This window comes from Pundamilia nyererei, unplaced genomic scaffold (genome assembly GCF_000239375.1).
Source record: "Pundamilia nyererei isolate P.nyererei 1_Seehausen unplaced genomic scaffold, PunNye1.0 scaffold00010, whole genome shotgun sequence".
NCBI lineage: Eukaryota > Metazoa > Chordata > Actinopteri > Cichliformes > Cichlidae > Pundamilia > Pundamilia nyererei.
Genome location: NW_005187411.1, coordinates 849,717 through 875,337, shown reverse-complemented (window position 1 = coordinate 875,337; position 25,621 = coordinate 849,717). Strand labels below are relative to the sequence as shown.

The 25,621-nt window shown below is 42.4% G+C and overlaps 4 protein-coding genes across 6 annotated transcripts in view; 3 read left to right on the top strand and 1 right to left on the bottom strand.

The window, feature by feature from the left end:
• Nucleotides 1-390: 390 nt before the first annotated feature.
• LOC102201286 (transformer-2 protein homolog alpha-like) lies at nt 391-4,176 on the top strand. The gene is made up of 8 exons (XM_005723722.1): nt 391-453; nt 1,701-1,846; nt 1,945-2,104; nt 2,320-2,508; nt 2,830-2,945; nt 3,025-3,195; nt 3,326-3,390; nt 3,483-4,176. Exons 1-8 carry the CDS (start codon nt 421-423, stop codon nt 3,491-3,493), a joined length of 891 nt encoding a protein of 296 aa, XP_005723779.1. The 5' UTR covers nt 391-420; the 3' UTR covers nt 3,494-4,176.
• Nucleotides 4,177-5,145: 969 nt separating this feature from the next.
• LOC102201006 (obg-like ATPase 1) lies at nt 5,146-10,365 on the top strand. Its single transcript, XM_005723721.1, has 11 exons — nt 5,146-5,274; nt 5,573-5,670; nt 5,757-5,900; nt 5,974-6,101; nt 6,919-7,094; nt 7,198-7,278; nt 7,372-7,469; nt 7,579-7,719; nt 8,316-8,412; nt 9,017-9,139; nt 9,308-10,365. The coding sequence occupies exons 2-11, from the start codon at nt 5,573-5,575 to the stop codon at nt 9,407-9,409; spliced, it is 1,188 nt and encodes a 395-aa protein (XP_005723778.1). The 5' UTR covers nt 5,146-5,274; the 3' UTR covers nt 9,410-10,365.
• A 1,871-nt stretch (nt 10,366-12,236) lies between these two features.
• On the top strand, nt 12,237-18,766 carry LOC102200525 (transcription factor Sp3-like). Of its 2 annotated transcripts, none has more exons than XM_005723719.2 (9): nt 12,237-12,414; nt 12,744-12,841; nt 13,461-13,691; nt 13,790-14,392; nt 15,716-15,928; nt 16,011-16,215; nt 16,312-16,501; nt 16,675-16,871; nt 18,311-18,766. In XM_005723719.2, exons 1-9 carry the CDS (start codon nt 12,408-12,410, stop codon nt 18,562-18,564), a joined length of 1,998 nt encoding a protein of 665 aa, XP_005723776.1. In that variant the 5' UTR covers nt 12,237-12,407; the 3' UTR covers nt 18,565-18,766. The 2 variants fall into 2 exon arrangements, with proteins under 2 accessions (XP_005723776.1, XP_005723777.1); XM_005723720.2 differs by having other exon boundaries at nt 12,238-12,454.
• Nucleotides 18,767-21,575: 2,809 nt separating this feature from the next.
• The window catches only part of uggt1 (UDP-glucose glycoprotein glucosyltransferase 1), a 31,283-nt gene continuing 27,237 nt past the window's right edge, over nt 21,576-25,621 (bottom strand). For both annotated transcript variants that reach the window (XM_005723717.1, XM_005723718.1), the window contains 6 exons: nt 24,412-24,594; nt 23,929-24,089; nt 23,702-23,816; nt 23,054-23,170; nt 22,414-22,558; nt 21,576-22,328 (listed from right to left, as the gene is read on the bottom strand). In XM_005723717.1, coding sequence (XP_005723774.1) covers nt 22,309-22,328; nt 22,414-22,558; nt 23,054-23,170; nt 23,702-23,816; nt 23,929-24,089; nt 24,412-24,594 — 741 coding nt within the window. In that variant the 3' untranslated portion in view covers nt 21,576-22,308. The remainder of the gene's footprint in view (nt 22,329-22,413; nt 22,559-23,053; nt 23,171-23,701; nt 23,817-23,928; nt 24,090-24,411; nt 24,595-25,621) is intronic.

Genomic DNA, 25,621 nt, shown 5'->3' with positions numbered 1-25,621 from the left:
TTCCCACACATAATAAATATATTGGATATAATATAGTCACTCCCTTATATCGGAACCTCTTTTCGATTAGATTTTGCTAGCTCTTTTAGATTTAGCTAGATTTTATTGCCCCCTTTTGTAAGAAGTTGTTTTTCCAAATACAGTTCTACATTCCATTGATTAAGGGATCTAATCAAAATTATAAGAATACGCTCAAAATATACATGATTTCTTTTAACTTTATTTATGCATATTTGACTTAGGCGGTTTTAACTTGAAACTCAAACCGGAAGAGGAAAGCGTCCTCCTTAGGCGCAGACCGTTTCTGTTCAGGTCAAAGCAGTACGCGTTTTCGGTAGAGGCAGCAGTAAGATTAGTCTTCAGAGCAATTTTAGCGTTTAGCAAATCTTTTAACGCATTTGCTAAACGTGTTATTTTATAATGAGCGACAACGAGAAAGAGTTCAGGGAGCAGGTGAGTTCACGATTCATGACAATCAGCGTTAGGACGAAATAAGCTGTTAGCTACATTTGCAGATCTGTTTAACGGCTATATTTTCTTTTTAAACAGGCCTCGAAATTAGTAAAAGTCGAGTTTATACAAGGATATTAAGCACGTTGTGTGAATTATAGACTTAGATTCTTAAAGTTTATTGGGGCGCTTATGTGAAAATAAGAGGGCTAGCGCTTGCTTGCTAAGCTAAAGCGTGCGGCCTGCTAAGCGCAGCGGTCGGTAGAGGAGGCCGCCACCTGGCCGCGGGTGCTTTCACTTTCTCATTTACTTGTTATCTAACGTTGCTTATTGAAAATATAACTAGCCAGCAGCAAACATATGTGTACAGTTAATAGTTAGCTACCTCAACGTTCAGCTGTTTGTGAGTAAGTTGTAGTTTAGTCCCAATGAAGGCCAGTTAAACGTAAAAAGTGCACCTTTTCAGTCCTAATAATAATGTTTCCTAGTTTTTCTTGATGTTTTTTTTCCCTTTTCTTTTCATTTTTTTTAAATTTCTGGTTTTAACAGACACCAACATGCCTTATCACCCTTGTTTGTTCTTTGTTAAGGTTGAGGTTGGAAGAAAGAAAAAGGCGGAAGACGTTTCAGATGTGAAGTTATTGTTGTTTGAAGCTGATGGTGTTGATGCATGCTAATGTATGGGAGAGATGCTGAAAAAAGAAGCGATCAAGAGCTGTCCCCGCGTCTAGTGTTGTAATGGCAGATGGTAAAAGGGGGAAGAGGAGGAAAAAAAGAAGTCATATATTCAAACGGAAGAAAGAAGAAATGAAGGGTTGTTATGAAGTAATGAAGTTAAAGAAGTTATGAAGTTAAGATGAGAAGTTTTCCAGGGTATGAGTAATTTCCTAACAGCCTGCTATGTTATTACTCTATTTCATCCTATTATTTTTCTCTATAGCATGCATGATTTTCCCTCTCTGTATCAGCCACATCACTGGTCAATTCCTCCATTCTTTATTTTTAATTAACTTTTTGTGCAGTCAATATTTAAGCTACATTTCTTAATATCTGCTTGAAATATCTTTAGTACTTCACCTAATTCCTCAATATTTAGTCTCAAACCTGTTAAATGCGAAAATGTGGTGAACTTCTTCTGAAAAGGGCATGAGGAAGGTGGTGAGCGGTGTCACCTCCAGGCCCTGTAGTGTTGTTGTTTTGGTACATTTGGCTTTAGAGTGTTTCTGACATCTGCAGTCTGGTTTGTTCAGGACTCTCGGGCCGGCTCGCGGAGCGCATCCCCTGGAGGCTCACCTAAATCCACTAGCCGCTCACCAGCGCGCTCCAGAGGTGGTTCCCATCATTCCAGATCCAAATCTCAGTCCCGATCTAGATCTCGGTCAAGATCTAAATCCAGGTAAGTCAGGTTTCTGATTTAAGGTACATAACAAGATAATCCTGTGAGATTTTGGTTTCCTCACCTGTGATTTTTTTTTTTTTTTTTTTTGTCTGCAGGTCTCGATCCCATCGAAGTTCACGCAGACACCACTCCCGTTCCCGCTCTCGTTCCCGCCGGCGCCGCTCCAGGAGCCGATCTCGTAGCTCTGAGTACCGCCGGCGCAGGAGCCACAGCCGCTCCCCCATGTCGAATCGACGCCGACACATTGGCAACAGGGTATGGTGCTACTTTGTTAACTTGTACTCAAGGTGTTTATGGAGACGCGAGTCATCAATTTTTAGATTAAACAGTTTAATGTTGACTGTGTGATGTATAGTTTAAGGTGTGTGTGTTTGTGTGACATTGTGAGATATGTTGACATGTCACAATCATGAATTTCTCATCTTAAATTTTTTTTTTTTGTCCCCACACATCAACGTTTCTGCTCACAGGCCAACCCAGACCCCAACAACTGTCTGGGTGTGTTTGGTTTGAGCCTCTATACCACTGAGAGGGACCTAAGGGAGGTTTTCTCTAAGTATGGCCCGTTGGCAGACGTCAACATTGTGTATGACCAGCAGTCACGTCGATCCAGAGGCTTTGCCTTTGTCTACTTTGAGAACTGCGAGGACTCCAAGGAGGTCAGTAGAATAACATAGGGATATGTATTTAAAAACTTAAAATAGTTGGCTTATTTGTCCTAATATAGTTAACCTCTTTGCTGTTAAAAAGCTATTTTAGTTCAAACTAAACTTCAAAGAGCACATCCATGGTTTTGTACAAGGTGAACAATAGTAAGTAAAATAGCATAAAAGACAAATGTGAAAGTGAAACTTGTTTAATTATGCAGCTCGTCTTGTCCGTCCAGTCTGCTGTTTAGTGTCTACAGAAGAGTGAAACAATTTGCAATGCAAACAATTTCAGTTAGTCTGCTTCTGACTGTGCGTGTGTGTTTATTTTAGGCCAAGGAGCGAGCTAATGGAATGGAGCTGGATGGACGCAGGATCCGAGTGGATTTCTCTATTACCAAACGAGCCCATACTCCCACTCCAGGAATCTACATGGGACGCCCCACATAGTGAGTGCTTGTCCACTGGGGAGCTTGAGATGTTATATGGTTACTTGAGCAAAATTGACACACTATCATTTGTTTTAAGTGGTGGTGGTGGTGGTGGTGGTGGTGGTGGAGGAGGCGGCGGTGGTGGCGGCGGCGGTGGCTCATCACGTCGTGTCTCAAGGGACTACGACAGGGGCTACGACAGAGGCTATGATAGAGGCTACGATCGTGACTACGATCGTTACGATGACCGCGAGTACCGTTCATACAGGTTGGTGCTTTTTCCAGCACCGTTTGTATCCCAGTGTTGATCACGAAGATTTGATAATGATGCATGATTGATAAAGACTCAAATTAGTCAGTAACTGTAACTAAATTTTTTTCCTCCCCTCATCCTACAGGCGCAGATCTCCATCTCCTTACTATAGTAGAGGATATCGCTCTCGATCACGATCCTACTCACCACGTATGTTTAAACCATGTTTCTGCCATTAGACTAGTTTATTTAGAAAACCTTCAATTTGACTCAATCTCTAAACTTTATGTATTTTTAAACAGGTCACTACTGAGCAACAAGAGAAGAGGCGACAGAAGTGTTACTGTTTGGATGACAGTGTTTTGTTTTAAATCTGACAATATTATGTATGTGGTTTAAAAACTCTGCATCTGTTTGTGTATCAAAAGTTTAACAAAATTGATCCAAAAGAACTCCCGAAATTTCTCCCTGAGCACAAAAAAGTCATCAGGGAATCATGCTGCACCAAGTCTGTGCGAAGAATCTGTTTTTGGTTTGTTTATTTTTTTCTGAAAAAATTGTTTTGTTTTTGAAGACTCAGTGTGATCAAATGAATTGAAAGCACAGTCAGTGGTTGTAAAAAGGCTAGGATGTTCTCAGTAGTTTTTGTTTTGTTTTTATGTATCATAGCTGGATTTTTCTGTGTCAGTTTTACACTTTCTCATTTTGCTCTTTGTTGGTAGGTGATTTGTTAAACTGTCGTGAGCCTAGTTTGCCCCTCATTAAGTTTTAAATGCCATGTTTCTTTTTTCAGTTTGTTTTTGCTTGATCGAACGTCCACTTTTGTTTGTATATAAGAAATTAAAAAAAAAAAAAAAACTTTGACCATGCTGTGCTCTTTGTATTTAAGATGTGCTTCCATTTTTTTCACACCTAAATTGTGTTATTATCAAAATTGTCAGAGTTACTGGTTAAAGCATTAATTATTGAACATTATTTGATTAAACTAATGTCTTCCACCAGTAAGAAAAGTATTGCTTGCTTACTACAAACAATATAAAAACAAACGTTTGGGTTTTATTTTAATAAATTACAGCAACAGCTACACGCAGTCATAAGCACTGCTGCTCCCTTTAGGGGTCAGCACAGTGGATCATCAGCCTCAATCTCATCCTATCTAGAATCTTTGTTATAGCAACACTGTAAATCCTCCACAACATTTGTGAATCTTCGCTGTGGTGGTTTTGTTTTCCTCCTGCCTGTCAGCTCCATGTCCTTTGTCCATTATATTCCTCTACAATCCAGTCAACCTGATCTACTCATCTAATGTACTCATCTTGTCCATGAAAATCTTTCTGCTGTCCTTTTGTCACAAAACACCCCTGTCGCTCATCTTCCCTCCACCTTGCCTGCCCTCTTCTTCACTTCTTGTGCACTTTCTGTTGCTATGGATAGTTGATCCATGTGGGGAACAGGCTAAGCAGAGAAGCTCAGACCTCTCTCTGTCCAGCCACTGGGACACCAAAGCATTCTTAGGATATCTGAGAGACATCTCTCCAGCATTTCTTGCTTCTTCTGTCTTTCATTCCTCTTCTCTCCAGTGCATACTTCAACCTCTCCAGGCTTCTCTTCTACCTGCTCCCTATATTCACTTAATTTGAGGACATTGTATTTTGAAAAAGTAGACCCCTTTCTGTTGTTATCCAGCGTATTTTAATAAGAAATTACCTCAGATATCCAGTTCTATCGAAGCTAGTTCAGAAGTAAAGTCTTTTTTATGGGTTCTGGCCATACTGACTTCGTGTTCTTGAACGCATTACGCACACGTCACGGTGAAACAGACCGCGGAGTAATTTTAAATACTCACGAGACGACTCACGTATCGTATAACAAAAGAAAGGCAGAAAAGTGCATTTAAATTAAATAATTTGGGGCAAAATAAAAAATATATGTCCAAGTTGAGTTATGTCGTGGCATTTCCAGCTCTTCGCCCGACCAATCAGAGAGCCCTTACGTCAAAACACTTCCGCTTTGCTCCCCAGCTTGTCTTTCCAGTAGAGCGGCCGGTGTGAACACGCATCAGGAGTGGACAGCACGTAGCCTGCAGGTTTTAAGGTAGCAAAAGAGACGTTTTCTTAGCCAAATAAATGTTGGTGTCTTTGTAAAGTTCGGACGGTACAAACAGGACTATGTATTCTGGTTTAAATTTTCCCATCTGCTAGCTAGGAGTGGTTCCAGTTAGCTACTAGCTGGCGTTAGCATGCTGTGTTTGAATGAGCATATGACCCTACACGTTTTTAGTGGAGCCAGCTGACATGCAGCAGAGCCGAGGAGTTGGTTAAAAAAAACTCTGCTTTTTTTAGTATCCCAACACGAGTGTCTTAATCTGACCATCTTGTTTTAAATCTCGTAGATGCCTCCAAAGAAGACAGAAGCTCCGAAGCAACCTCCATTGATTGGACGATTTGGAACATCCCTAAAAATAGGAATAGTGGGATTACCTAATGTTGGGTATGTAAATTTTATAGCATTTTTTCCTAGCTGAATGAGTGGGAAAAAGTGTTAGGCGTCACCATTCTCTCTTAATGCTGTTGCAGGAAATCCACATTTTTCAATGTGCTGACTAAAAGCCAAGCTGCTGCGGAAAACTTCCCCTTCTGCACAATTGACCCAAATGAGAGCAGGGTACCCGTTCCTGATGAGCGATTTGATTTCCTCTGCCAGTACCACAAACCTGCCAGGTGTGTATTGCAACAGCTGGTTAGAAGATGTAAGGACATCTGCATCATCTGATGATCTTCCTTGTCACTTCAGTAAGGTTCCCGCTTTCCTGAATGTTGTGGACATTGCTGGTCTGGTGAAGGGAGCTCATTCTGGACAGGGACTCGGAAACGCCTTCCTCTCTAACATCAGTGCTTGTGATGGGATCTTCCATATGACTCGTGAGTTACAGTTGCTGCGGTGTAGTAACAGCTGAGAGAGAGCACAGGTGTCAGGGCATGCTGGAAATAAAGGTCTTATGGGGTAATAGGTCCATCTTAAGAACTTTTCTCAGTGTACTTTTGGCTTTGACTAGGACTGGGAATTGAAGCCTAGTTCCAAACTGTTTCCATCTACAGTTTAAAGGTGTGTTCTGATTCTGAACCCTTAACTGGATAAGCAGTTGAGAATAAAGATGGATGAATGGTTATGATGGGAACATTTAAGTTAAAATAAAAAAAAGAAGAAGGAATCTTTATCAGGGTGACTAATATATATTAGAAGTGAAATCTGTGTATTAAATCTGAGCAGTTTGCGTTTGTTTGTTTTTTAATATCCAAGACCAGAGGTGTTATCCAGCATTGTCTGATTTTGCATTTGTGTCCATATCTCAATGATTCTGTTTCATAAATTGGTATAATGAAATTTGTGGTCATTCGAAGGTAATGTTAGGCAGATCTTGAGAGACCAAAGAACAATTAATTTTGTTTGTTTCCCTCTCACCAATTAGTCAATAAATAATGAAGGCAAATGAAATAAAAAGGCAAAATAATTGGCTCTTGACTTATTTGTTAGTTTCACTTTTCAAAAAAGTGAAAGGGGACATCAGTTTGCTTAGAAATAAATTAGCAGAATTGAAAATTTAAAATATGTTTTAAATTGATTAACAATTTATTAAGTCTTGCTGTTGCTGTACTTCTCCAGTGAAAGTATTTGCATTTTTTTTTCTTCAAGCTATGTCGTTGCATCGACAGTCTGCTGACGCTTGTTTGTGTTAAGGTGCGTTTGATGATGAGGATATCATCCACGTGGAGGGCAACGTTGACCCGGTGAGGGACATCGAGATAATTCACGAGGAGTTGCGGCTAAAAGACGAAGAAATGATCGGTCCAATTATCGACAAACTGGAGAAGACTGCTGTCAGAGGAAGTGACAAAAAACTAAAGCCTGAATATGTAAGTGAAGGTTTTTTTGTAGAAGCATTTACTTTTTGTCTTTTGTTGATTCTGAATTAAATCGGTCTGTATATGCTGCTTCACATGCTTCTTTTTGCTTCAGGATATCATGCTGAAAATAAAAAACTGGGTGGAAGAAGAGAAGAAGCACATCAGATTTTACCATGACTGGAATGACAAAGAGGTACTGATGTGTTCCAGTGTAAACAGTTTTTCTCCCTTAGACCCTATTCGAAACGGCTTTTTCATAAAGAACTTCATCTCTAACTCTTCACAGATTGAAGTTCTGAACAAGTACCTGTTTCTGACTTCCAAACCCATGATCTACCTGGTTAATCTTTCAGAGAAAGATTACATCAGGAAAAAGAACAAGTGGTATGTTTGCTTTCACCCTGCGTGTCTACATGTCGCATATATTAATCTTACCGTCATCGCATTTCTTTGCCATTTGAAATAACTCATCCTGCGGCCTGTTGTTCATCAGGTTGGCAAAAATCAAGGAGTGGGTAGATGCTCATGATCCTGGCGCTATGGTCATTCCTTTAAGTGGAGCTTTGGAGTTTAAATTGCAGGACATGGAGGAGGAGGAGAGGAATAAATACTGCGAGGAACAGAAGACACAGAGGTATTTGGTCATTAGTCTTTAAGTTGTTAATATCATGCTAAACTTGAAGGGTACTTTCTTTATGGGTGTACTGTGAAGCAAGCAGTCTCTGGTATTGTAGGTGCAATTCCAGCAGGGCAGAAGAAATGTGTAGATGCCTTTAAATGCATTGCTCCCTGAATACATGCACATTCAGTGAGAATGCAATGCACAATTTGTGCTGCTGTAACTTTCACAGCAGGGTTAATTCATGGGTAGTAGTAAGGAACGGCTCAACACGTTGCATGCATAAAACAGTTTTATTTAGGCAAACTCTGTATTGCAATCAGAGGAATAATTGGGGAAGACATGGCACTTTGAGGTGACTTTAAACTGAACAACACTAAAAACTTTGATTTTAAGTTCATGGCTCACTAACCCTTTAATCACTCTTTGTAGTTGCACCTTTCTGCTGTAATGATATTAAATGGCTGCAGGCAACTTAATACTGAGTACTGAGTAATTAATTAAAGTTTGCACTGGTCCTTATTTACTAATGTGCTTTGAAACGTCCGTACCCTGTGCAAAAATTGAATTTGCAAACCATTTTTTGTTTTGTTTTGTTTGTGTGTTTCTAGTGTTTTGACCAAAATAATAAAGACCGGCTATGCAGCGCTGCAGCTGGAATACTTCTTCACAGCAGGACCAGATGAGGTGCGAGCGTGGACCATCAGGGTGAGTGTTTTGACGTGTGTGTGTGTGTAACCTTTTTAAAAATACATAATTAACTCTTGTGATTGAAGATAAACCACTCTGATAGTTTTGAATTTTAGAGATCTTCACTGAGTTTAAAAAATAATTTATTCAAAGAATATTTTGGAAAGCTTAATTTTCCAATGTTGTGTTTTTTCCCCTAATTTGTGATTAGAATGTTGGCTTGTATTACAATTCCAACATTTTGCGTCATTTTTGTTATTTTTTTTCTGACAACCAGCTTCACTTTTGTTTTCCGTTATTATATTTAAGTAGTCAGTGAAGATCTGACTTGTCAAACTGAGTGATGGAAACATCTGACATAGATTTTTAAATATATGTGATATTATATTACTTTGGCTTTTGCCATTTGGTGTCTTCAACAGTTCTATAATTGAATACTGATAGAAATTTTATTGTTTCTTTGTTCAAAACAGAGCCCTGAAGTAAATTTTTGACAGTTGTCATCATTTTGTGATGATATCAGGAGCGCAGATTGTTACTTTTGCAGAATTTCTTAAATGTGATGCATTTAATAAATACATATTTTATTTATAACATGTCCTGTTGTGCTTTGGTCCCACAGAAAGGTACAAAAGCTCCTCAGGCTGCTGGAAAGATCCATACTGACTTTGAGAAAGGCTTCATCATGGCCGAGGTGATGAAGTTCACAGACTTCAAAGAAGAGGGCAGTGAAACTGCAGCCAAGGTGTGAGCTTTTGTTTTGTTTTGGGTGTTTTTGTTTGTTTGTTTGTTTGTTTGTTTGTTTTTCCCCAGCCCAATTATTCCTGAGTTGCTGCATGTGCTGAATTTCCATCAATAACTGTTCTGGAATATATCAACTATAATTTTTTTCCCTTGTTTCTTTCTCTCTCAGGCTGCTGGGAAGTACAGGCAACAGGGCAGGAACTACATTGTGGAGGACGGGGACATTATCTTTTTCAAATTCAACACACCCAATGCACCCAAAAAGAAATAAGACCACAGAGTCACTGGGTTGGGGGAATCAAAACTCAGAATACAGTTTAGTCCCACAGAGCACACTGTCTGCTGGTTTTCATACTTCTTTTTTGATTCTGATGGCTTCAGCTGTTCGAATCAGTTTTTGGTAACAATGCTTTAGTTGTTCATGTGTTTTTAACACATAAAAGACTGTTTTTTGATAATTTAATTTAAAGAAAAGCTCAGACTTCTTTTGAGACAGGTTTCTGTTTTGGATTTTTTTTAAGACTTAAGTGTTTTATTGCTCCGAGCAGCTCATCTTTTCTCTCTTCATGAATTGCAGTCATGGCTACAGCTGATTAATCTGTAAGCTTTCACATTCTAATGAGCCTGTTGTTTGGTGCATTAGTAAGGGCAGGCATGGCTGTTCTATCATAAAAATACTCATAATTGCATAAAGCAACAATGTGCTGCAGGTGAATTAGTTTTAGATGTCATCCCTTAAAATTTAAAAAGAGCAGCACAGTTCTATTAAATTTAAAAGGTGCTAAAATATATTGTGTCCAAAAATCAATCATCATTTCTTCTTGGGAGAACGAAAGCCATCGGTCGGTGTTTCATTGAGGGTGGGGCTGAACTGTATTGTGCTGATAACATGAGGGATATTATTTTAGAAAGAGGAACGGGGACCTCGGTGGCAGTGCCTCATCAGATTCCTGAAGAGAGAGCTGCTTTTATTGATTTACACTCCTGACGTAAAGGAGTCTGCCCCGCATAACGAGAGAATGCACCATTGTGGATCATTTGGACTGTACAGCTTTAAATCGCATCATGTTTCACCTCTCTCACTGCCCACAAACTATGCTCATTTTCATAAACATGCTGCCACACTGTGGACTAAAATAGAAATCTTTCTGACCTATGGAAACCAGTGTACAATAAGTATCACCCTCATCAATATGCATGTGTCAATAAAAGGAGATAAACCTGTTACGGTTTTGTATGTTTATTTTCTTTCATTCCAGGCAAAACAGATCGTCGTCCCAAGCTACTCTCATCTCTTTATATTTTGATAGGAAAAAGTTGCAGCATCTATTGAAATTATTTGTGAAACATGTACAGTTGTTTGTGGCAATGCAGTATATATAAGGAAAAAAAGCTCTTTGGATGTTTGGGTCCATTTCAGATCAAAATCAGGTCCAGGCCTTGAGGAGGTCGATCGATGACTGTTGGTGTTCCACTGTGTTTTTCTATCCAGATTTGCTTTTACTACATTGGCAGTGTGTTTGGGATTATTCTGGCTGTAGACACTGCTGTACCTCTCTCCTTACCTTTGTACATATTGAAAAACAAAAACATATTACCAAAAATGTCAAATACGAATTCATCGCTCCATAAGGCCTGTTGCCACTGATTTTATTTTCAGTCTTTGTGTAATTTGGTATACCTCAACCTTTTCTCACCATTTCTCCTCCTACACAGTGGTTTCTTCATAGTCAACCTTCCACTGAGACCATTTCTGATGAAGCTTCATTGAACAATGGTGGCTTATCTCTCTGTTCTTTGACACTTCTTTTTTTGTCCTGCTAGTAACAAAGTGTCTAAGGACGCTACCAGAGCAGTTGTATACTTTTACACGGTCACGAAAGACTGCTTTGCTGTACTTTTCACACACTCTGGAGGTCGGTCTTATTACTTCACTGGGCTTCATGCACTAAGTGATACAGTCATGTGGCAGCTTAATTCAAAGTTGGTGGTTATAAAAATGTTTTTAACCTATTTTCATATATGGATAAGCTTTCATCGTGGACCCGCACATGAAATTTAGCCAGAACAAATAATCTGCTCACCTTCAAGGCCATTCATAACCTCGCTCCTTCTTACTTTTCTGACCTGTTAACCACCACTTGTTCTGCCCGTTCACTTCGTTCTTCTTCTATCCAGCTTACTGTACCTTCCTTCCGCCTCACCACCATGGGAAGGGGAGCTTTCAGCTGCTCTGCTCCCAGGCTGTGGAACTCTCTGCCCCCAGAAATAAGAAATATTGGTTCTCTCCTCCAGTTTAAATCCCAACTCAAAACTCATCTGTTCAAATCTGCATATTCACTGTGAATCCACTGTTTGTTCATTTTATCTTGTGCTTTTATTTTATTGTTCTTATTCTGCCATTGTTTTACTAAGTGTTTTATCCTATTGTAAAGTGTCCTTGGGTGACTTGAAAGGCGCTCATAAATAAAATTTATTATTATTATAGAACGAATTTTAATTTTTAAACGTTTATTTTAACATATTTTTATGGGTTTATAAACTCAAAAGACAAACAGATCTGCAGTGGTTGAAACATTTGGACGTTTTAATCTCGAATTAAGTGAATTAAAGAGCTCCCGATGTTTGATAGCACTGCTTTCTTTAATTATGTGGCATTTGGGATGTGGAATTAACTATTACAACGAGCTGGCTCTCGGTGTGAAGCTGTAATAACACGTGAAGCTGCCTGGTTGTAATTATGGAGGTTAAATGACGTTTGCAGTGAACATAAGTAGTTTGAACTTATTTTAAAAAATCCCCTCGTATCGCAAACGTCTACGGCTTTAAAGCGAAAGCAAATCAAAAGAGATAAAGCAATACAAAATAAATAAATAACTTTTTTTTTTTTTGTACTGGAGCGTCTCCGTATTCAAACTAAGCCCTGTTTAAATTTCAACAACTGCATTCCTTCTCTTGTCTCCTTCAACAAACAGGAAACACTCGTCCTACAAAAAAATGACTGGCGCCCGATTTTAACCAATGACGTTCCACCACAACCTTCGCTCAGCCAATCGACGTAGAGAAGAAGGGCGGAACGTCCTGTAATGTGATGCAAATTCGACGGTCAAGCTTGTTAGTCCCACCTTTTTGTGTTTCCCGCACCGTCAATCAAAATAGAAAAAAAATCGACCCGAATTCGCCGATCAACACTGGCCCGCCTTTGATAAAATAATCATGTTCGGAGTTTAGTTGATCCGATAATCCCCCGGGTTACTACCACTCACGCTATGACTGGTACGTAAACGTTCAGCACATCGAAGCGTGCAGCTAATCGGTGAGTTTGTGAGAGCTGGAGCCGAGCGAGCTACGTCTTTTTATCTTTAGCTCTGCTGCTAACGAGCTCGATATGGTTAGCTGACTGAGCTAGCTGGCTAGCCACGGAGTTGACAAAGTAAACAGTCGAGCTCGGCCCCCCAAATTTCTTCAGAACCTCCGCTGCAAAGTAGAATTTCGCAGTCGGCTCCTTTTGGGACCGGAGAGTGGGGATGCTTTGCGGGCTTTTCTGGCAGGCAGGAGTTGAAGATTACAGAGTTTTGCTGAGTTTCCCCCTCTCTCCCTGCTAGCGCCAGAGCAGCCTCTGAAACAAGGAGAAATGGCGTCCGCGGACGTGGACAGCAGTCAAAGCGAGTTTCTGCAACCCGGCGGCGCCGCGGAAACACAGGTATCCGACATTTTCTAGCTCGTCTTTCTCGCTCGCTTTCGATTTCTCGGTTGTGTTTTGTTTTGGGAGCATGAAGTTCACAGGTTTTAACATTTTGATGGCATGGGGAGAAAGCCGTACACTTCCTGTGTTCCCCTCAATAACGGCCACCCACTTTACCCCTGTAAAACCCGCCCATAGTGGGTAGGACACTGAAGTCAGTCACTTGGGTCGGCTCGCTGGAAGATAGCCGGTGTACCTTGGGCTCGAAGGATGCAGGGGTGGGATAATGTAGCACGGATAGCGTCCATAATCAAAACAGTAGCTTGGAGTTGTGTTGTAATGGCCACCCATCCCCCACACCCTGCTCTCGGCTGTATCTGAGCCTGCTATCTTCACTCTGTATATGTGTATGTGTGCTGGTAGTGCTCACATCTTTCTTGTGACTTTAAATGCTGCATGATCTACTCCTGCCCGTGTTCCACTTGTTCCTTTCGTGCATCTGCACAGTTTCTGAATCCAAACCTGATTGGTAGACAATAGCCAGACTGTGATCTAATCTGAAGCTGAGAGGAGTCACTGTCTCCCTGTTGGAAGTGTGATCTGTCCCTGTTAATGTGACTTTTGATTGTGCTCCCAGACGACAGATATGTCAGCCATTCAGCTGACGGGCTCAGATCGATGGGAGGTGTTGACTCCCGTATCGGCTGGGAAGGAAGACCAGGGAGTCGTTCACATTCCAAACTCGGGGATTATCACGTCCAACGGGCAGTATGTGCTTCCTATTGGGAGTATTCCCAGCCAGCCCATATATGTTACAGCAACCGGGAGTGAGGCTGCAGCAAATGGAGTGTCGGGCATTCAGTATCAGGTAAAAAAAAGATGAACAAAGAAAAACATATAGATCAGAGCACTCCAGCATAGGTGATCAGCATGCTCAAAGCTGCCCCCCCCCCCTCTGTCTTTCAGGTCATCCCTCAAATCCAAAATGCAGATGGGACAATTGCAGGATTCCCCACGCAGGGTTTGGATGACGGTACGGGGCAGATTCAGCTACTCCAAGATGGCAGCCAGGGCAGCATTGGAATCAGCTGTGCCACGACGGCAACCACAGATCTCTTGACACAGGCGGGGCAGGTTCAGTCGATCCAAGGCGTTTCGCTAGCTGGAGGTTCGGCGTACACGGGCACCATGCCTGTAGGGCTTCCTGGCAACATAACATTCGTCCCTATAAACAGTGTGGATCTGGAGTCGCTGGGGCTGACCGGAGCTCAGACGGTCCCCATCGCAACAGGAGTCACACCTGAAGGCCAGTTGATAATGAGCGGCCAGGCTCTCGACACCCAGAACCAGGACACCGGAGCCAAACAGTCGCTGGTCACTGTGAGTGACCCGAGCGCCAACCAAGAGCTCTACGTGCCAACAACCACTTCCTCTTCCAACTCCGCCCAGCTTCCTGAGACCATCGACGGCACAGGAGTTCTCACCCAGGCGACTGCCGTGTCCGCAGGCGTGTCTGATCTGTCGTCCTCGGAGAACTACAACTCCCACAACCACCTGCAGCAAATCCAGGTCAGCGTGTGTGGCTTTAGCAGCATGTCATGTGAATGTGTGTCATGCCCAATGGTCTCTGGAGACATTTGATTACAATTTAAATTATAAGTGAGCAATTTAATAAAATGAAGCAATCTCAAAAGGAAAAGTTTTTGGTCTGCACTAAAGCCATAAGTGGGGACAATAGGTCCTGGAATATCGTCATTCCTGAAGACTTATTTGTTGCAAGAGTTGACAGATTCCCAGCTTTAGTCATACTGTTGCCAGTTTAATGGGAAGGTTTTGCACAACAACCCCACAACACTTAGAAAACATTTGTTAATGAAAAAGATACTAAAGAAAATCTATAATAATAGTAATAATAATAACCTGTAAAGTAAACACAATTTAATAACTTTGTCGTTACTGGCAACAGAATGTGAAAAATGACACCCAGCCCAAGTAATGAGGGGTTAAGCAGATTCCTCTAATCACCCCAAGGCCAATAATGTCTGTGAGGCACTGCTTTAAGGTGTGCATTTAAAGTTTACAAACTCCTCTTTATGTTTGTTGAAGTTTTTACTGTGACTGATGTGTATCGCAGAACATATTTTGGCCAAGACCACCTGGTGGTTCCTATGGAAATGCACCAAGAACCTGGGCTCGACTGAGGGCTGAAATCATGTTAAAATGATGTAGCTGGCTAAAGTCATTTGATTGCACAATGTCTCTATTATTTCAGCACAGCGTGTCATGCTAGCAGTCAACTAAAGGACTTATGAAACTGTTACTCACAGCTGTCTGAATAATCAACATCCAACTGCAACACAAATGCATTCACAAAAATATTGTGGCCTCAACTCATATTTGGAAATTGTTTTTTAAATCACTGCACACTGACACATACTGATCACACTTTTCCTGTTCTTCCTGCTGATGGTTCCTCTCAGTCTGTTGCTGATGTCCACTTTCTTTTCACTCGAAAAATGCAGTTCTTTGGTTTGTCAGGCCATAAAAATGTAGCTTTGTGTACTTTCATCAGTTCTTCTTTAGATCAGAGCGCTGCAGTGCATCTCACATCTGTCTTTTTACAATTTTGGGGGGATAATTTCTAGTAGATGTGATTGACAAGAAGGCATCTGCACATGATACAAAGCAAAAGGGCCTAAAAGTGCACTGCTGATAATAGGTTTGGTTAATTTTTTTCATGCACTTGTGTTATTTGGGCCTTTACATAAAGCGGTAATGTGCAGTTTCTCCGCTGCAGAAAGTACTGCATTCCAAAAAAAAGAAAAAGAAAAAGGGAAACATATGAATTCTACTTTTTTGGCCCTTGTTTAAAAGTGTAATTTATTCCTGCAGGTGTCATCCTCCAATGCCACCACTATCTCACAGCCCATCTTGCAGCTGTCTGGGGACAGTCAGGCCCAGGTAGCCCAGGTGGCTCAGGGTCAGGACCTGACTGCAGGAGCAGGTCAGACTCTACAGAGCGTGCAGCTGGTCAACCCTGGGACCTTTCTCATCCAGGCCCAAACTGTCACTGCTACTGGACAGATCCAGTGGCAGACCTTCCAGGTAAGTTCAAGGGGCTGTTTTGCTCTTTCAGGTGAGCTTGCTTTGCCATAAGATTCCCAAAAACATCTGCTTTCTCTCTTAGGTTCAGGGTGTCCAGTCACTCCAAGGACTTCAGCTGCCCCAGGGTCAGGGCCAGGCCCAACAGTTGACTTTAGCCCCAGTCCAGACCCTTCCCCTGGGCCAGTCAGGCCAGGTCAGCCTGCCCAACCTCCAAACAGTCACAGTTAACTCTGTAACACAAACTGGGGTCCAGTACTCACAGGGAGAGGATGCAAACAGTCCAGCAGGTACAGCCACGCATTATCACTCCTCATTTCATTCATTTAGTTAATCCCTTACAGTTTCTTAAATCTCCCTCTTTCATTCTCTTTTCCTCTGCTCAGGTATCCATATAAAGGAAGAGCCAGACTCTGAGGAGTGGCAGCTGAGCGGGGATTCCACGTTGAACCCCAGCGACTTGAACAACCTGCGTGTTCAGATGGGAGACGAGGACATGGAGACGCCGAGCGGGGAGGGCAAAAGGCTCCGCAGAGTCGCCTGCACCTGCCCCAACTGCAAAGAGTCTGGAGGAAGGTGGGCCTCTGAGAACACACACACACACGCCATGGATAACAGGAGGTGTAGGTGCTGAGCTCACCTTTGACCAGCAGAACAAAAAAGGAAACACTAGTAAATGCAAAGTTTGGAAAATGGAAGCACTTCACTTCCCTGATCCCTCTTTTCTTCACTCTCCCTCGTTTCCACAGGGGTTCAGGTATGGGGAAGAAGAAGCAGCACATCTGCCACATCGCCGGTTGCGGCAAGGTTTACGGGAAGACATCCCACCTCCGAGCTCACCTGCGCTGGCACAGCGGCGAGAGACCCTTCGTCTGCAACTGGATGTTCTGTGGGAAGAGATTCACCAGGAGCGACGAGCTGCAGAGACACAGGAGGACGCACACAGGTGAGATCACCTGTCGACACGCTTTTTGTTTTGAAATTGGAAAAAAAATAAAAGAATAACAACAAAGTAACAGTTTTATGGTCGGAGCTCATGTGGGGATCGCGTTGCCGTTACAATGTTACAGTTACAAAATGTTTTCATGTCTGCTGCTGCTGCTGTCCAGAGCTTTGGTTTGCGATCACGCAATGTTCAGCAAAGACGTGTGAAACACGAAGAAAAAAGTGAGAAACCGACACTTCACAGCAGATCATCAGCGATATCAGTTTTATTTTATTTGTAGTTGAAATGAATTGAATCAGCTAATAAACACTTGAAATTACATCATTGTTCATCTGAGCAGTTAAGTAGCAGATAATATCAACTCAGCACGAAGCATTTTTATTAAATCATTTTAACGAGGCTGCCGTTGCTGTGATAAAGCCTGAGATGTAGTCGGGGGCTGTGATGACAAACTTGTGATGTGTGCTTGTCCTTAATTAATACTTTGGGTTAAACGACAACTAGAGTCAGGCTCTGATTTCTTTAGAAATCCGACCCCATTACTGCGATCACATTTCTATCACAATGATGCAATATGTGATCGTCTGTCATTAATAAATCATTAGATCCATCAACAGTCTTCCAGCAGTATTAATGTAGAGGTGTAGCTGCTCAGTCTCGCTATCTTGGTAAAGCCTTTGGGTTCCTTTTTGGCTTTTATTTTGAAAACCCTCTAAGTCGGTGAGGGAGGAAACCAAAGTTTAGGATCTGATCCCAGATTTTGCATTGAGTCTTGGGTCATATGGTCACCTGATCAACCAGGTGATGTCGTGAATCTGAGTAGATGGCGATGAAGGCTCTTGCTCACGTGACTCCAAGAATCCAGTGGTCACGATGAGTGAGATCCACACTTCCTTTGAGGAGATGGAAGTTCAGCGTAGAATCAGATTAGAGATTTATGGTTTCAACATCACATATTTTTTACGATGTATGGAAGAGAGGAAAGGTCACATGACCTCGACAAGGGCTGCAAATCAAGTCGCGTTGCAATAAAGTTGCTCTGTAGCATCTTAGTGAGGAAAGGCAACTCATTAACGGCATCTCTATTGTCCAGTGTGCAGCGTCGTCATCATCATGCTGTAGGGATGTTTTTCTTTCTTTTATTTGCTCAAAATCAAGATTCATGTCAACATGCTTTATATTGTGAGGTAAAGGCCCTGAAATGTTATGACTCTAAATTAATGTGATGCTGAAAACTATTTAACAGTTACACTAAGAAGAGGGTTTTGGAAAGGAAATGCTTAAAATGGGGTCCTGAGTAGGCTCGAGGGAGCCGTCCCCACTGCTAAGTGAAGGATCTGATGCTAGAAACAAGCGACAAAGTCTCCAAATGCTCCAGTTCAGTTAGTTGCAGACAAAAATGTGCGTCGCCACTGATGTGTGCTTGTTGGACCCTGCAGGGGAGAAGAAGTTTGTGTGCTCAGAGTGCTCCAAGAGGTTCATGCGGAGCGACCACCTGGCCAAGCACATAAAGACTCACCAGAATAAAAAAGGCGGGGTGCCCCCCTCCACGTCTCCGCCCACCTCCGACGCCATCATCAACACGGACGGAACAACGCTCATCCTCCAGGCCACCAACGCGCACGACCTTGTAGCCAATCAGGAGATCCCCTTGCAGCTGGTCACAGTGGCGCCCAGCGAGGTCATGGAATGAGGGGGTGGGTGGGGGTTGATGTGGTGAGGTGGCTTTTTGAGAACTGGCCTATCAAAAGGGACCTCTTGGGCTTTTCTCTTCCCCTCTTCCCCCCCCCTTTTTTTTTCCTTGTTTTGTTTTTTTACATATGAATATATACCTAAATGTATATGACAAATATATATATTTTAAGTAAGAGTTATCTTGACTTTATGTTTGTTTTTTGCAGTCTTTTTATAGGCGGGCAAAAAGAAATAACATTAAAATGTGTTTGCTATGTACACACGCTCACACACACACACACACACACACACGAAAACACACATTAACACTCAAAACATGACATGAATACTCAACACGATGAAATGCCTTATTTTGTATTATACTCTTGTATAAAATGCTGGAGGTGCATGTTGGTTTTTTGTTTGTTTTTAAAGAAAAAGCTTTGCAGATGATGTAACTGTAATGGGGGTAAATGTGTTTGTGAAATCGGACCGAGGGAAAAGGAAGCCGTGGAAACTCTCGGGGAGAGTCGTGACAAATCTGAGCGCCCTGTTTGAAGCGGCGCGGCGTCCACACCGCTGCCTTGATTTGTTCTTTTTGTTTTGTTTTTTTAAAAGTAGTTTTTAAATGTTTTTTGGAAATGTGCTGATTCGCTTTTTTCTTGAGAGTGAAAAAAATCCAGCAGTCTGGTACCACCCCCCTCCCTTCACTGTCGTCGTGCTAAAGGGAACCAGCTGCTCACAGGGGCTTCGCGTTTGGCGTTACAGACTTTAGTAAGATGGCAAATCAGGTTATTTTCCAGCCCAGTCAGGGCAGCGGTGCTGATGTCACGCCGCGCGCTGCTCGACGCAGAGCACGGGCGCAGCTGGCTGGTCAGGTTAAGATGACAGTGCCACCATTAACCGGTTTGAAGTTTGCATTTTTGCCTCAAGGACGAGGGGAGGGGAGGGGGAAACAAATGCAAGCAACTTCTTTCAGCATCTGTTTTCATGAGCACGCCGTCCGCTGTGCTTGTCAACATTTAAAGAAACACCACATCCTTTTTTTTCCTTTTTTGGGGGGGGGGTTAATTCTCGTTATGTTTCAGTTCTCCACGTCTCTTTGCTGGTCTGGGTGTCGTCTATGTTGAAGCCACACGATGATGGGAATCATAGGTTTTAAAGCGTTCTGGGTTATTTGTTGGCTGCAGGAGGAGTCTGCACACACCAGTGTTGCCATGTGAAGAAAACAGATGCATCAAATCGGCCTCATTAAAGGCGGTTCTACTTTTTGCTTTTCCTGCTTCTTTTTGTGTCATCACATTCCAGTTGCACGCCACACGCTGTGGGATTCGTTTTGCAATAACCGCTCTGTTGGTAATTCTGGCCAGATGTCACTCAAGTGAAAAAGCAAAACAATCAATGCCATTGTTTGTTTTTATTTTTTATTTTAATTGATGTAATCCCTTTGTTTGTCCTCATCTTTGTAGCATTCATTTACATGTATATTATCTTATTTTCACATTGTTCATAGAAGCCATTAGTTAACTGAATTTTGTTGTATCAAAACCTTATTTTAAGTGATTTTTTTTTTTTTTTTTTTAAAGAATTGGTGTAAAAATTGAATGTTACCTTTTTGTAAAACCTTTTTTCAAATGGATCACAATAAAAGTCTGAAACCTTCCAGTAACAGGTTTTGTGTGTCGGGGGCAGAAATGGGACACCCTGCACCAAGAGAGTTACGCTTTAGAGAGTATGCAGATGCTGATGGTTGGTAGAGGTAAGATGACAGTAAACAACGGGGGAAAGGAAGAGACCAGCAGTGATGTGCAACGAGATCACAGTATGAATCGCTGCTCTGGAAAAAGTAGATCTGTAATATTAAACAGGCATTGTGGCAGATCCAGATGTTGCCATCAGATCTGTTTTTAAGAAACTCAGCTGTGCATAATGTGAGAACAAGAACCATCACGACATGCTACATGTGTGAGAGGGGTCGTTACCCAGTCTTATATGCAAAAAAGGTACACTGTTAATATCCATACTGTCTTCATTACACTTCTAGCTGTGACATAATCACAGTGGAAACTTTATTCTCACAGTAAATGCACCTAAGAGATAAATTTGATAATCCTAGGTGTTTTTCAGAAAGGCTGGTTTCTCATGTGGATTCAGATTGGTGCAAGGAAGTGACATCACTACTTTGTCATCCAGGAACTACCTACACAGTCTAGCCATTGGCCTGCATAATCAGTCTGATGATGCCATCCTGGTAACGCCAGCGCAGCCTGTGGAGGTCTGTGTGACTGAAGGATATGAATCCCCCAGATCACCACTGACCCACTGCCAAACCTGTCATGCTGGATGATGTTGGAAGCAGTGAAACATTTGCCCAGCTTCTCCACACTCTTTCAGGCTCAGAGTGAATCTGCTCTCCACATGGGAGAACGGAGTCCCAGCGTCAGACCGGCCAGTTCTGGTGTTCTGTCAAGCTGCGCAGTGCTGGGGTGAAAAGGTCCCACAAAGGGACGTCAGGTCCTCACACCACCCTCGTGGACTCTGATTCAGACAGCCTGCACATGAATACCTTGCTGGAGGTCATGTTGTAGGGCTCTGGCTACTCTCCTGTTCCTCCTTGCAGCTCCTCCACAGTCTTGAGGCTGTGCTGGGAGACACAGCAAAGCTTCTTTTGACAGCAAGCATGGGCTGCAGGTACTGCCTCATGCTGCCAGATGTGACAAGGACACTAGGCAAAAACCAAAACTAGAGAAAAAGCAGTCACGAGGGCTGTCTGGTTGTTGCCTCTGATGTCACTGTGATTTGCACCAGAGCAGGTGATCTGGACTCACAGTGGTTCATGCTTCCTACCAGGACAGAATGATATCCCTGAAGTTTAACGGACTTGCTGTTATCATGTGATCCAATGTTTCCTTTTTCAGCAGTGTACTTATCTGGCTGCTAACTAGCTTTCTCACCAGGATTAGGAGAATCTGCACAGGACGTAAATAGTTAAAGCAGAATATTGTTCAAGTAATCACATGTAAACAAAAATACACTGGACCACCCATTAATCGGAGTTTATTTAACAAAAATATCTGACAGCCGAAACAAGATGAAGATGACAAATCCATCAATGTTACCAAAGAACAGAAATCACTTTTGCTTTAAGCCAAATTTTTAAGGCTCCTCTTCCCTTTAGAGTATAACTTTGATCAGCTTCTGACTTTATGCTGCAACATCTGTACCTGAGAGTCACAGTGACAACAATCCTACTGATTTTGATGTTCATTTTCAGGTCAAACACCTGTGGGTGAGAGTTTACAGTGCTTCTCCTTGTTTTCTTTAAAATCACAGCCTTCACGTGAACTTGTATCTTTATGCAATCCAGAGAAAAACCAAACAGCTTCAAATGAGCGAATGCAAAGTGTTCCCAGCACCAGATGTTTGACATACAGCAAATAAACACCAAAATGAACCAGCAATACCATTCTCTGAAGTCCTCCTCCCTTTGTGCTTCTACAAAAGCCAGAACCAGAATCCCAATCAGTGCAAACAGACTGACATCAACTACAGGGAGAAAAAAAAATGCACGATTCGCTTCACAAAACACATCCTCACAGTTTGCACCCACACAGTCACCGAAACCTATAAAAGAACAAAAAACTGGACATTGTTTCAACCAGTCGGTCAGTCTGTCAGCAGTCCCCGAGGCAGGAGAGGAGCGTCGTTCTGAAGCAGACTCTTTAAACAGAGTCCAGTTCAGCGCCTCATCGTAGCGAGCGCCTCACAGCTCCGTGTGAGCATCTGGCAGAGGACAGAGGAGAGAGACGTTAGTCTGAGTGATTAATGCGGAAAGCTGCGCGCATCGGTTTCTGCGAGCGAGGCGCACCTGTGTCCTGCTGCTTCGCCATGTGGTTCGCTCTGTCTTGGATTCTGGCCTGCAGGCGTTTGATCTCCTGGTCGTAGTCGGTCCACTCTGCCACGATCCTCACTGCAGCCTGCAGCTTGGGCTCTTTGGTCATCGGGTTGTTGCACTGATATTGGGAAAATGAGAAAAAAGACAAAACAGCTCATATCATAGGTCACATAATGTGGTTTGGTACAAAAACAGGATGCAGCATCAAAACTGATTTATGTCCACCTATAAAATGACTATTTAAAACCTTCATGGCAAGGCTGAGATGGTTTGGACATGTGCAGAGGAGGGATAGTGAATATTCTGGGCAAAAGATATTAAATATAAAACTGCCAGGCAGGAGGAAAAGAGAAAGCTTCATGAATGTAGAGGAGGACAGGCAGAGAGTTTGTGTGACCGAGGAGGATGCTAGGGACAGGGTGAGATGGAAGCAGATGATCTGCTGTGGTGGAAGAAGAAGGTGGTCTTATTTTTAATGTGAACTCATTCTTAAGCCTGCCTGCCCTCTAGTGGCTGTTAGGATACATGGGAATCTTTAGAAAACTGCCATCAATCCTCTGTAACTCTGACAAACTGTACAGAAAACAGTTAAATAAAAAGAAGCATTCTTTACCAGATCTATTGTTTTGGCGCTCTTCTTGGAGCTGTCATCACACCAGGTCTCACACCACAGCCACTCCTGAGGTAGAGACTTTATGGGCACCTGGTGGATCATGTTGTTTGGAAGATCCTGGAAAAAAATCAAATCATATAAACAAACAAACTAGTGAGAAAAAGTGCAGAGCTTAACTAAAAGCAGAGAAGGGAAAACTATTGTTAGGAAGGTTGAACCATCATGTACAAACAAGCATTAGAAGCAGCATCTGCTTCCCCTGTGTACTTTCACAGTTGGCTGTCTTTATGTTTTCTTTCAGCTGCGTAGTAATCAAGTTGCAATCACAGACTACAGTTTGTCCTGTCGCTGTGCTCAAGGACATCAGAGCCTGAAATGTAAAAGCTGCTGAACAATGCCGCAATCATAAAACCAGCGATGCGCTGTCGTGAAATCAGAAGCAGAGCAGAACATGACGAGTAAACACGAGCGGCGACAAGGAACAGACGCACGCTAACGCGAGGCTGCTCTAAAGTCTTCACTGAAAAACTGGAGAAGAGTGTTCAATCAATCTAAAAACATATGGCTGTTTTACATAAAACACGTGGCTCTGATGCCACGTGTACATAAAAACACGAATGCAGACAGTGAGTGAAGAGAGCGTCAGACCTGGTCGAGGTTGGAAAGGCTGTTGGGGTCTTGGCTGAGCCCCTGGTACTGTCCTCTGAGTCGATCTCCTGCAGCTATTTTCCTGAACTTCTTCAGATCGACGACGTACAGCGCGCTGCAAACGATGGTAACACGTGAAAGTTGCAGGAAAGCATGTTTGCAGATAGTTGATGTTAAATGCTGCTGAAACTTGATTGCGACACTGGAGCTGAGCGATCAGCGTCTACCTGATGTGGTATTTGCGTCCAGCGAGGTGGCTCGCCCAGTATCCGGACTTCCAGAAGCGGTATCCGTCCATCTCCCTGCGGCTCTCGCAGAATGGAGTGTATCCGTACGGAGCTCCCTCCAGGTCGAAGTCACGCAGCTCCTTCAGGTCTGTGCGCACGATCTGAAGCAGAGGAGGAGGTGTGAACAGCTTAGCTGGCACAAAACAGTAAAAATAAAAAGTAGAGAACATATCTCACATAAAAAAAAGGAAAAAAAAAAAGGAGTCTAGGAACTCATGTGGAGCAAAACTGAGTGTGCACTTCCAAACTTTTCTATAAAACTACTTCCAAACCTTTTAGTACTTCATGGCAGTCATGAGGAATATTATATTGAACAGGTTCTCTGAAGCTGACAGTTTCCTCCTTTACTGAATAGTAAAAGAACAAATATTTGGACAGATGCAGGATGAGTGACTGTGTTTGCACAGCTACATGTGAGCGAACCTGGTCAGCATCCACGAACAGGATCTTGTCGACGGCCAGAGGGAACAGCACGTCCAGGAAGAGGATCTTATAGCCCCAGATGATCCTCTGCTTCTCCGTCTGCTGGTGTAACCAGCGGGGCCACTTATACTGGACCAGCTCGTACTGGAAGCCGTATTCCTTCGCCATGTGGGGGATAAACTCCTGAAAGATGGTGACACACAGGAACAGAGCTGTCAGCATGTGCACACCTCATAATTTTCCCCTTTGACAATATGGGGCCATAAATAATTCATAAACAGGCTGACAGCTGACCGACAACTGACCCCTGACAGATTTAATGAAAATGGACTCAAATATCGAAAATGCAAAATTAAATAAACACAATGTAAGACCAACCCCCCCCCCCAAAAAAAACAAAACAAGACGGTAACTTCAACAGACAGCAAATCTGGCCTTGCTATGCTGCTCTATGAGGTCGTAGAAGGACACAAACTGCTCCCAGCCAATTGGCAAAGAGCAGGCTATGTGATGGCTAGAGACATTATTGCACGGACCAATCAGTAATGGCCTAAAGCATTTTAAACTTCACTGTTCTTCTGGACTTCAGAAAACTCTTACATCTGTAACACTGAAACTAAGAGTGGTAAGCTAAGTGAAACGCAGTCATTCTGTGGTTGAATAGTTGCTCTAAATGTTGAGTTTTGTGTTGTTTACGTAGGATTTCTAGAAATTAGTGAAATATGTGGCATGACAGATGATTTTGTACGACAGCAGAAATCAAAAGTAAAGTGAATGCCACATGTTTGTATAAAATTGTGCAGTAATCTACTGAGGAACGAAACTCATTCATAGAAATTTTCAAGTGAAATAAGTATGATTACACTCAGTTTTAGCAGATTTTATTATTCTTAAATTGTTTATATATATTGATGTTTATTTTTAACTAAATCTTATTTATGGTAACTGATAGGTTTGTGGTTTGAACCTATCCGCTGGAACGTTGAGGACAATATAATTACACTGCAAAGCAAGACACCAGTAGGCAAAGTTCTTCATGTTTCTCGTGCACGGGAGAGACCGGACAAAGCGCCGTTCCTTCGCCTGACCCCAGTTGCTCTCGTCCATTCTCCCGTACCACTGTTCTTTTATTGAGGTTACATGAATATGCATCGGTTCATTAACATATGACGTCTACATACACACAAAGAGTACCTTGCCTGTGTATGTG

Coding starts and splice junctions, on each gene's coding strand:
- LOC102201286 (XM_005723722.1), top strand. CDS start 421: ATGAGCGACAACGAGAAAGAGTTCAGGGAGCAG. Junction 1,847..1,944: donor CGGTCAAGATCTAAATCCAG/GTAAGTCAGGTT, acceptor TTTTGTCTGCAG/GTCTCGATCCCATCGAAGTT. Junction 2,946..3,024: donor TACATGGGACGCCCCACATA/GTGAGTGCTTGT, acceptor ATTTGTTTTAAG/TGGTGGTGGTGGTGGTGGTG.
- LOC102201006 (XM_005723721.1), top strand. CDS start 5,573: ATGCCTCCAAAGAAGACAGAAGCTCCGAAGCAACCTCCATTGATTGGA. Junction 6,102..6,918: donor TGGGATCTTCCATATGACTC/GTGAGTTACAGT, acceptor GTTTGTGTTAAG/GTGCGTTTGATGATGAGGAT. Junction 7,470..7,578: donor ATCAGGAAAAAGAACAAGTG/GTATGTTTGCTT, acceptor GTTGTTCATCAG/GTTGGCAAAAATCAAGGAGT.
- LOC102200525 (XM_005723719.2), top strand. Junction 12,842..13,460: donor GCGGCGCCGCGGAAACACAG/GTATCCGACATT, acceptor TTGTGCTCCCAG/ACGACAGATATGTCAGCCAT. Junction 16,216..16,311: donor GGATGCAAACAGTCCAGCAG/GTACAGCCACGC, acceptor TCCTCTGCTCAG/GTATCCATATAAAGGAAGAG.